General features: G+C 40.0%; 1 protein-coding gene across 1 annotated transcript in view; it reads right to left on the minus strand.

Moving 5' to 3' along the window:
- Positions 1 to 12216, minus strand: part of LOC128999301 (uncharacterized) — a 70753-nt gene that overhangs the window by 47164 nt on the left and 11373 nt on the right. Inside the window, exon 2 of the mRNA XM_054425725.1 lies at positions 10363 to 10475. Within this exon, the coding sequence (XP_054281700.1) occupies positions 10363 to 10475 (113 nt within the window). The remainder of the gene's footprint in view (positions 1 to 10362; positions 10476 to 12216) is intronic.

The following is a 12216-nucleotide window of genomic DNA, read 5'->3' on the forward strand; positions in this document are numbered from 1 at the left end:
GAACACGGACGATCCGTTTGATCAAACAAACTACTACTAATTGCATAATTTTTCCAGTAGAATTGTATAATGAGCTATTAAGAAAATACAATACAGTTTAGATTTCCTTATTACACATGCTTACTAAATAATAACATTTTAATATCTCATTGGCCTATTAGACGACCAAGTGGTATTTGACCTTCGAACTTGCTACGTTTACGAAGAGAAAAGTAGAAAGAGAAATACGAGTTGTAGGAATGGTGAAACACGTACCGCAGTTATAACGAGGCCGAGACACAAATCGATATAGACAACTGTCGAACTCTGGCACTGCAACACTGTGACTACCGAGCTTGGCTCGGTGAAGGTACGACGTGCCATTCATACACATCTCTGTGATAACTGATGGCCAATATAGCTACAGTATATGGGGAGAAGAATGATTTATATCTAATGGTACAGCTGTGCAGCTCACTAAGTAACTTAATTCACTCAGTAAGTACATTCAAAGAATGGTACAGTATCATTAAAATGGAATTTCCGTACAGTTTACACGATGTTTACAAGCGAAAATAATCAATAGATCTGGCTGGCTCAATCCAAAATTGTTCAAGACATAAGCAATTATCTGATTAAATATGTCAATAAAAATCAAATCCGTGTACGGCTGCACTTAAGTTTACGTCCTACATTCATTCGAATGAATATATCGATCGATATATCGATTATTTTATTCGATATATCAAGTTTGGCTAGTTAGGTTAAAACCTAACCTAAATAACCGAATGAAATAATCGATATATCGTATAATCTATATATCGATATATTTTTGTATCGAATGAGTGTAGGACGTAAACTAAAGTGCAGCACCGTGTACAACTACACCGTCAATAATCGAACAGGCTTTACAACGTGTTTCAGCACCTACCTGTTAGCTGCTAATAATTAGTGCATACGATTAGCGTTCAGCACTACCTAGCAAGCTGTGACGAAACTCACCGACAGAGACGGAGATAGGGACGACAATAGATCCGTCCCAAGCGGAACAGAGAGCGGTGGAGGTGGCCGACCTCGCCAACACGACAATACGACAATAGTGACGACTGACGAGTGCAACTCACGTGTCGCAAGTCATACACGAGTGTGAAGCGACAGGAACAGAGATATAGACGACAATAGATCCGTCCCAAGCGGAACAGAGAGCAGTGGAGGTGGCCGACCTCGCCAACACGACAATACGACAATGGTGACGACTGACGAGTGCAACTCACGTGTCGCAAGTCATACACGAGTGTGAAGCGACAGGAACAGAGATATAGACGACAATAGATCCGTCCCAAGCGGAACAGAGAGCGGTGGAGGTGGCCGACCTCGCCAACACGACAATACGACAATAGTGACGACTGACGAGTGCAACTCACGTGTCGCAAGTCATACACGAGTGTGAAGCGACAGGAACAGAGATATAGACGACAATAGATCCGTCCCAAGCGGAACAGAGAGCAGTGGAGGTGGCCGACCTCGCCAACACGACAATACGACAATAGTGACGACTGACGAGTGCAACTCACGTGTCGCAAGTCATACACGAGTGTGAAGCGACAGGAACAGAGATATAGACGACAATAGATCCGTCCCAAGCGGAACAGAGAGCAGTGGAGGTGGCCGACCTCGCCAACACGACAATACGACAATAGTGACGACTGACGAGTGCAACTCACGTGTCGCAAGTCATACACGAGTGTGAAGCGACAGGAACAGAGATATAGACGACAATAGATCCATCCCAAGCGGAACAGAGAGCAGCGGAGGTGGCCGACCTCGCCAACACGACAATACGACAATACGACAATAGTGACGAGTGCAACTCACCTCACGTGTCGCAAGTCATACACGAGTGTGAAGCGACAGGAACAGAGATATAGACGACAATAGATCCATCCCAAGCGGAACAGAGAGCAGTGGAGGTGGCCGACCTCGCCAACACGACAACACGACAATAGTGACGACTGACGAGTGCAACTCACCTCACGTGTCGCAAGTCATACACGCGTGTGAAGCGACAGAGACGGAGATAGGGACGACAATAGATCCGTCCCAAGCGGAACAGAGAGCAGTGGAGGTGGCCGACCTCGCCAACACGACAACACGACAATAGTGACGACTGACGAGTGCAACTCACCTCACGTGTCGCAAGTCATACACGCGTGTGAAGCGACAGAGACGGAGATAGGGACGACAATAGATCCGTCCCAAGCGGAACAGAGAGCTGTGGAGGTGGCCGACCTCGCCAACACGACAATACGACAATACGACAATAGTGACGAGTCCAACTCACCTCACGTGTCGTCATACACGCGTGTGAAGCGACAGGAACAGCATGGAAAGGAAGAATTCCACTAACTTTCCAGTCACTCCGGACTCGGGTGTTCACCTACGTGTTCGCCCTAAACGCAACACAACTTTTCCAAAATTTTTCAAAAACTTGATTTTTTTACTGTGACGTTAAAAGCAGTACAAAAAACTTCCCAGTGCCAAAAACTTCATAGAATCTCAAGTCCTGCTCACAATCTAACAGATTTTGATAGTGTCTCCAATTGAACGACGGTCCCTAATTGTAATTCCCACCAAATTCGTCTCAGGACATTTTCTTGTGCTTGTGTCCCCATTAAACAACGGCGTTCATCTCAATCCAATACCAAATATAATCATCATTAAAACAGCTCACACTCTCTTGGAACGTGTTAACTGCCTCGGCCACCTATGAAGAGCTAACATTCAACGACTGATGCTTTTTACATCTCATGCTATTTGTTTTTTACTGTTTTCCAATATACCATGGTATATATGGAGAAAGTATTGTTTTCGTCAAATTTTCGAGTTTGAGTTTTCAGTGGATATATCCGTTTTGGGTCACTGAACCCAAAAAAGTGGTTTTCGAAGTGATGTCTGGGTGTATGTGTGTCTGTAGGTGTGGATGTGTTCAGAGCTACAGACTACATCTGTGGTCCGATTTTGATGAAATTTGGTATGTATGCGCTAATCTATGGTATCTCCAGGCGTTTTTTTCTTTTGATTTTAATTTTGATTTTTATGGTGAATTTTCCATCAAATAACGGGAAATACGCTTTTCTTGAAAATGGTCCGAACGATCTTGAAAAAAATGTTGTATGTTGTAGCCCTTTAAATTCTAAACACAATGGTAGAACTCCAATTTCTGTAAAAATTCTGGTTCAAAAGCTATTGTAAATTATGTTATTTGATTCAAATTGATGTGTTAATGGTCCTTATAATTCTAAAATATAGTGCAACCCCCCATTGCTGAAACAATTACCTACGGTTCAAAAGTTATTGAAATTTTTGACATTTTCCCTATAAAATATCATAGTTACTCTCACCATCCATGATAAAAGGCTAATAAAAGGCATGATAAATAAGCCAATGGGAGAAAGTATGTGTCAGATTGCTGGTACCGTTTATTTTAAAGTAACCTACTCTGTATCAGGGGATAACTTAAACGTAAACCATCAGATACACACAGAGTATATACACACTGCACGGTGGGACGTAGGTAATTCTGAGTGTACTTCACGTAACGCTGAGTCTACTGTCAGCGTCAGCAGATCTCATAGACCACTTCACCTAGTTGATGAAACATGCTCTAGTTTATTTTGTCTACTAAACACGTGTACACAGATCACAGAGATGAGCGATGCCTGTGTACAAGGGCCACCGTGATTGAACTCTATTGAATTACTCCCAATTGACCTACCCCCACTGTGCGGGGAGACTGGCAGTGTGAGTGTAGTTAGCAGATACTTGCAACCTGGCCAAGTGACGGCAATGAGACCTTACCTTCACTGGCGCCTCGAGAATACACTGTCTTGAACGACCAACTCTTCAGTTGCATCCATAAACGTGGCGGAACAACAGGATTTCGTTTTGATAGATTTGTGTAGGGTGAATCAGACCACCCGTGCACTTACTACGGGATATACAGCCGCTTGTGCAACTCGCTGACTCACTGAGTGACCAGGTTTCACGCGTTTACCAACTTCTAGAATAGCTAGGGATCTGAAAATTTTGTGGAGGTCCGTCTCGGTCACAAACCACACAGAAAACCCAAAAATTAAATTTTCAAATTACAACCCCGCCAAAAATTCCCTTAAATCCTCCTTTTTTGAGAAAAACACGTTTTGTAAGGCAATATCTCGAAAACGGTAAGAGATAGCAAAGATTCGAAATAATTTTCATGGTCAGGAATAAAATTTTCTACAAGACACTGATAGGTGTTTTTCGAAAATCGCACTCCTTCAAATTTAAAATCGCCCAATTTCTAAAACTTGTAAAATTACTTAGATTTTCGTGTTTTTAATTTGATAAATTACTTTTCCGACATATATATTTACTTTTAATGATACCAACATTGAAGGAAAAGTGCCTAAAGTAACATTCTAAAAATTATGACCCACAAACAAAATTTTAAATGACGGATTTTCAATAAAAAAAAATTCGTTTTTAACGCTTGTTGTGCCAAACCGTTGTGCCCTGGTGGTCTGATTCACCCAGTATAACTATTTCAAAATCTTGGTTAACGTGGGAGATGAATGAATGGGCAATCTCCGTGTTACTTTTCACTATCCACTCACACCGGGATCTCTCATCGCTATTATCATAGAATTAAGTGCTACTCAGCCTCACCAGATAGAGGAAAACTCAATTTGTTTGTTCATGATCCATGCAGAGCCAGGCGTTGCTGTTATGCAAAATCACAATAATTAGTGAGATGCTCAGTATTGTGCTACCACTATGCAGTTCTTACTTTACTTTCTTAATACTTTCTTATTAAATGGCGACCATACAAAGTAGGTATTTTAAGCCAAGTATGAATGGAGATGAGTGTAGGATGAGTGGCGCGATCTTGTAGTCTTGTTAGTGGCTAAGGCCGACATTCCTTAGCTGTTAATTAATAACCCATACAGCTAATGGCAACTAAGGGACCTACAGTTTATAGTGGAATTCCGAACCACATGTTTGCCTTGGTATATACGAATTGGTCTAATTTTCATGATAGTACTGCGGATAGAATGAATGAATGAATGAAATGAATGAAAGAAGTGCTTTATTGAACAAAAGATTTTCCTTACAAACCTAGGCTCCTCGCAGGAAGCCACAATGACTTACACTAAAACCGTAATGGTTCATAGAACCGTCTACGTGGTTGGCATACACTTTTTTACACTTTTAATTTAAAACTATAAATTAAATTCTGGACTAAAATCAAAAGTAAAAAGTCTGAAATAAAAATGTTTAATTAAAGCGAATGAAACTAAAAAATAAAATAGCTGGCTCACAACCCAATATACTACTGCGGATAGTCGTAATACTCACCCGTGCGGACGTTAATCCACACCAGGGAGTATCGCATCCACAGTGCATATAGCATTCGTGATGACATTTTGATATGTACTGTTTCGGAACGCGTCCAACCGCCATAAACTACGCAACAAAGCTGAGATCAGAAAAGTCACCAAGCTGCAACTTGTACATTTCTTCCAGTGGCAATAACCAATCTGGTATAAAATCAACAGTAGTCGACACCCTGTCAGCACAACGGGATTTATCAGCATGTACAAGACACCAGACAACAATGCCACCGTCCTTGATCAACCTACCTCTGTCATCCTACGTACGACGTGTTGGTGGCCGAGCTAGAGTGTGTTGTGTAGAGCCACAAAATAAAGAGTGACAACTCTTCGTATTTTCCCTGTGGTCGAAGACACATACAAAGGCAGTACAGTTAGTTACCCAGTTGCACCGATGGTCAGGGGTGGCCCTGATCTCGAATGCCCAGTTGCACCGATCGTCATTTTAGGGCGATGCCCAGTTGCACCGGCGGTCAAAGATCCCTGACGCCCTCCCCTCGCATTGAAATATTATTAAACGTAGTTAGTACGGTAAACGGTTAGGTTAGGTTAGGTTGGGTTGGGTTAGGTTGGGTTAGGTTAGATTAGGTCAGGTTAGGATAGAGTGTTGATATCAGTCTATGTGTTTGTAATGTTTGTTACTCTTTACTCCGTAGCAAAGAAAGGGTTAGATCCCTATATATGGTAAATATTTAGCGCAGACTATATACGATGTAACGTAAAAGAGAGAATAGGTATATAAAAGCGTTCGAGGAGGGGAAGAAGCATCCTAGAGTGACAGATTGTTGACCGGCGGTGCAACTGGGCACTCTTGGGAGGGAGGACTTTGTTGACCCTTGCAAATTCCCCTTACCATCGGTGCAACTGGGCATCAGCCCATACAAAAGCCTCGTCGGTATATTCGTCTGAAGGATGGGAGACTTATTGAAACGACACTCATCTTAAGCGAGCAGACCGGAGGTTGTATACTCGGGGTTACGCTCTGGCAAATCTTTCTATTCGTAGAAGTCCGTACAACAATCTGATTACTTAGAAGATATCTCAGTCCTAATTAGCATTGCTACTTGGGTTACTGCATTTTGTAAAAATCATTTCATTCATAATTATAAAACTCTTATTACATTTTAAACCATTTTGTCTTGTTTGATCTTGGATAACTGACTACAGATGGTATAATCCTCTGTATCCACAGCCGAGGCGACGAGCTGGATCCAAATAAGTCAACAAAGACAAAAACAAGAGTCCAATTACAACGTATGGTACAGTCGAGGTCAAGAAGCACTTCAAGAACCCCTACAAGCGAGGGCGGACTGTACCTGGGTAGGACCGCCGAAAACTGGACTACGCCTAATATACATACAATACTTCGTAATAGATTGTATTTGGTAAGTTCAATCTTTAATGAGTTCACTGTAGACTAACAATACAGCGCTTCATGTTAATCAAATCAAACTGTAAAACCTTTACTGAGATAAGTTTAATACCTAAAACGTTCGCTCAAAAAGATTTTAGCTATCATAACTCTAATATGCAGTAATTTATCGTACTTATTGTAGACAATAGGAAAAAAAGAGTGATTCTAAGTTTACAATAACCTTTTTATCACCCAAACTAAAATTAGGCTAGTCTGAAAACATGAAATTACAGGGCTAAAACAACTTGATCAAGCCCAAACTTTTTTTGTTTTTCAGCATCAAACCCTTAAAGATGACTACTAAAACCAACTTTGTCCATTACACTCGACTCCATTATCTAAGTTTGGCAACTTGAGTCATCAACGTTATTTGTATCCTTATCCTGCTATTATCTCAACAGAGTTAGTCCTTCAAAATTACCATACGTATTTCTGGAAAGCGAAATAAACTGATTAGGCACCCAGAGCCTTTTGGAAACACTTTGAAGGAATTCGGATTTCAGTTTCCATAGATTAAATTTTTACTATCGTCTTTTAATATTTCAATAACTTAAGGCCTAGTGGGCCTAGGCGATTAACACATTTTTTTCTTTCTTAAAAAGTTTGATCATGACAAAATATAGTTGAAATACGTAACTTTGTATCCAAAAGATATCGAGTTGAAAACATTATTAAGTTATTTAATCATTTAATTTATTCTTAGGCTAATTATAATTTAGTAGCTGTACCTCGGTGAAATATTAAGCATAGAAGGAACCACGTATTGGTATATACAGAGAAGGGATGACCATCAACTCAAAATAATAATACTTTAACTAACATTGACTTCTAAACTAACTACCGTACTGTATAAGGTCGCATCATTCTATACAATTGTTTTGTAACGTTTGGGACCGCATGTATACAAGCTGAACCGTACCTATCGTATCTTTCTCTAACCGTTATTTTACCATCCGGTTTGTGGGTTTGTTATAACGTTTTGAAACGTAATTGGCTTTAACTTGGTCATAACTATGTGATAAACAAACCAACTACCGCAGCTCAACAGCATATCTCTGTTGTCTGTTGTCATGACATGTGCCTCAGAGAATGAGTTACTCATCGTACAGTAGTCGTATCAACATTGAAATATCGTATTGGTAGCGCCTTTCTGCATCACCGGTCCTGTACTTCAGCACTCAACTTAGACGATCGCCACCCACCGGTTCATTACTCAATCTGTACACGTTTGAGGTTTCTACAGTACAATCTCAACGACTTTGGTCATATTCAATGTCCCTGGAGAAATCACGAGAAACTCCATAAAGTATGACTGAGACCCGACCTACCCTAGGTTGGCTACAGTCAACAGTGCAGTATTGAGTGACGTGAGCTGCATATAAACGTCACCCTCCTCCTCCCACAACAATCGTCCAGCTGGTGCTGGTCCAACAACAGACATTACAACTCTAGCAAATAGTTATAAATCGATGTCACTTTGCGAATCTTGGCGTCGCGTCATCTGAGATTATTTAGCTTAGGACCACGTTACGTATCTTATCAATAAATAGTTTGATAACGACCCCTCGGCGAAGCGTTTAACGGTAAAATAATATACCAAAACCACTTTCCAAAATCTATTAAAATCCAAAATAAACTGTTAAATTGAATTATCGTTACTTTAAAAACGGTGGGTTGGCAGTTGTACCATTGACTATACACAGAATAACTTCCCATGAAATGTAAACGTTTGAAGCAAAAAACGTGGTGCAATCTGTTGAGATGGTCTAACTTATGACAATACTAGCAGAGTACCTACCCGTCCTTCGTACGGGGTTGACATATAAGTATGAATGCTTATTGCAGTTATACTCAAGCTTTGCATTTGCAGTGGGGGAGGACACAGTTTGATAAAATTTGCTTCTTTAAACTTATGGCACAGTATACTATAGTATTACACATATACCATAGCCATATAGTTCTACCACTTCACCTAAACAGTATAGAAAAATAAATTATAACATTCTCAAGATATCTTAAATTGTTCATTAAATTTAAAACATAAACATAACTGAGTTCAAATTAGCTGTCAACAAAAAGAATAATGCTGCACCCTGTTGGTAAATCTCATAACTTTTTTATGCTTATGCATTTAATAGAACAAACTTTTTTATTTGAACCAGCTGACTAAATTCTTTAATTCCCTTTAAATATGAATACTCATAAGGTTAACATGGGGAACTACAAAGCCACTGGGGCGGAGCCCGAAAGGATTTTTGAGATAAGAATATGCCTATATGTTAATCGGGAATGTGAGCTATCATCATGCCAAATTTCAGACTAATCCGTCCAGTAGTTAATGCGTGATTGAGCTTCAAACAAACAAACAAACAAACACACAAACTTTCACATTTATAATATTAGTAAGATTCTGTGTCAAGTGATAAATCAACTGTTTGCGATGATACTGCATTGATCGTTAATATTCAACCCAATACACTATTACCCTCTGGTCTCTGGTGAGATGGTCCTGAACTTCATCTATTTTCTTGGCTTAAAATGTTTACATTACATGGGAAGTATATTCTGTGTGTCAATGGTTATAGCCTAAGGTAACACTCAACGATTTTAACTACTTAATCAGTTACTGAATAGCTCTAAAGACAATGTATACCAAAGGTGTTGTACCTATTATGTGCTCTAAAGATACACTTTCTCAACTAAATCGCACATTGACCTATCAATGCCTTTATGATCACGGCACCACAATGACCGCTGTCGGCATTGTTGCACGTCGCGATTCAGATGGCACTTCCCACTTCCGGTTCCACCTACGCTTCCGGTCCGCCATGAAGACCTTCAAGGGTGTTAACACGTTTGGGTCCGCATTGGCTGCGGTGGCCGGAGAGTGGTCCGGTGCGGTTTCCAATCTGTCTACCGTTAGAAATTGAGCGCCATCATTTCCCATAAGATGGAAAGGATTACCTTAACTGTAGATGTAATGGCAAAATTGGAGGAAATGCAGCGCATGTCGCAGTTATTCTTGTATGTTTACCTTAGCTCAAGTGACTTTGTAGTTAATCTCTACTCTATGAGTACTACGTTCAAAATGAAGATCAATGAATTAAATGTATAACGTCTAGTTTTAGTCTCGCCTTTCTTAATGTTAACCATGTCAGTTAGAATGCAGTATGTAATAAAAATATTCTTCTAGTATCCGGTTAGGCCGAAGTTTTAAGGAAGCTCTTCAAGGTTGGGGTTTAAAGTTTAGCTTATTGAAGCTGCGTATTTTAACGTGTAGTTTGTGTACGTTGAATTCGTCAGGGTTTAGTTCGTAAACGTTGCGATGTCAAAAAGTTGATTTTGTCAGTATACGTTGTAGTTGTGTAAGGAAAATATTATTTGATGGGGCAATTGTCCGATTTTGGTTAGACAAGTTGAAATGTCAGTGTATATAGTCCAAGTAGCCCTAGTTGCATGTTTGGCAATGTGATCAGCAGGAAAGTAAACATTGTACTAGTGTATAAACACAACATTATTAGTGAACAAGTAATGACTTACCTTGAACCCATTCCTCCTCTCCTTGCAGCAGACACAGGCGATGATACAGACGACACTGACCAGCAACAGGGAGACTCCCAGAAGTGCTCCCGGCACCTCCACCTCCAGAGCATCTACAACACAACGTACACAGTCAAGAGGAGCTAAGTACAAGAGAGTTTTGCAGTACGTCTAGTAGACCACCCTTACATGTTTTCTGTTCAAGTCTGTGTCATTTTGAAGAGGTTATAGATACAACACATGTCTTGAAGTAGATATGCCAGGAATCAAACCACTAAGCTAGCTAAGCACCCAAGATACCATTTAAAAGTGTTCTCGTCAGTAAGACATACAATCTCCCTTCGTTACTAATATCTCTCCTCTTAATACAGCAATCCATTTTGCTTCAGTTTAGATGCATTCTGGGTTACGTATATCTATAACGACACAAACTGGCAATGACCCTGATTGTAGCAATCACTTAAAATTGTTCTGTAAATAATCGTAGAACTTCAGTAGAACTTCGGTAGCCTACGCCGTTTACAAACAATGTGCCAAGTGATAACCTGCGCGTTAAAAAGAACGGCATCAACTGGTCCATATACACCCAAATGTGTTCTTCAGTATCCAAAAGTTTAACCATTCAATTCATTAAAATAACACAACAGAATAATGTAAACAAAAATTTACACAGACCAACATGTAAACATAGTTCCAGATGTCAAAACAAGCATCAAAACACAGGCAATCTGCCAGAAGACTCGCTGTAGGGGAATCCCACCGAGACCCGTCTTTCACCCAACACACTCTATCCAGTCTTGGAGTAGACTGACTATATATAGAAGGGTGAGTCATCTTCCAACAGAGAAAGATACATAACATACACCTACATTGTGTGTGCGAGTGAGAGGGATAGATACACCTACAACGGGAGCGACAGAGAGAGGCAGAAATTAAGTGAGAAAACGAGTTCCGTGTAAGGCTATTATTTGTCCACCGATGAACGCCTGATAAGCATCAAGCTTTCCCGATCCGGAAATAGGCTAGGTTTGATTAGTAATAAACTATGTAAAGAGAGTCCATGATATCCAGTTGTTACGGAGGTTTTCAAGATTATCAAACAACTGTATCTTATAGTAACTGCGTGGTTTATAATACTAGTAAGAGAATTAAAGAGACCACAAAACATTAAACAATTTAGAGCAAAGATCAGTAAACATATAGAAGATCTACCAAAGAAAAAAATATCAAGTGAAAACTAATACATCAAGTTGAAAAATATCTTACTAAATTTATCAAAGGATACTCTAAATATATAGTATCCATTGATACTTCCTTTGACTCATGTACAACTTCCTCTACGTTCTAAACAAAAATACAGATATGGAGCTGTGACAACACTAAACGAGATGCTTCTTCTTTATTTTACTTCAAATACATTCAATTAATTTAATTGTGAGACTGACTACAAAACATGACACAATAAATATTTCAATTCTGCCTACGCTTCAGTAGGGGTGATCCTACTGCAATATATTAGCAGATTAAACATACTCCCTTAGGGAGTATGTTTAGGGAGTACGTTTAATCTATGATATTAGTCTCCAAATTACAAGTGGATATTCGCCGTGTTCGATGTTCCACCCCATTTCGACTACAGTCCTTAGTTATCATTGCAATTAACCAGACATAATAACAAAAGCTGGTAGGGGAAGGGTTAAAACTACCCTTGCGAGTTGCAAACAGCCCTTGGGCACGCGCCATCCTCACCTTGCTAATTAAGGCCAAAACAAGAGACTCTACAGACGGCGCCGCGGGGGGCAGTATTGTCTCTGTACTCGGCAAAGGAACTTTGAGATTATGTGTTTCTAAAAC

The sequence above is a fragment of the Macrosteles quadrilineatus genome, unplaced genomic scaffold (assembly GCF_028750875.1).
Source record: "Macrosteles quadrilineatus isolate MER2022 unplaced genomic scaffold, UCM_ALF_1.0 Scaffold_8__2_contigs__length_117827958, whole genome shotgun sequence".
Lineage (NCBI taxonomy): Eukaryota > Metazoa > Arthropoda > Insecta > Hemiptera > Cicadellidae > Macrosteles > Macrosteles quadrilineatus.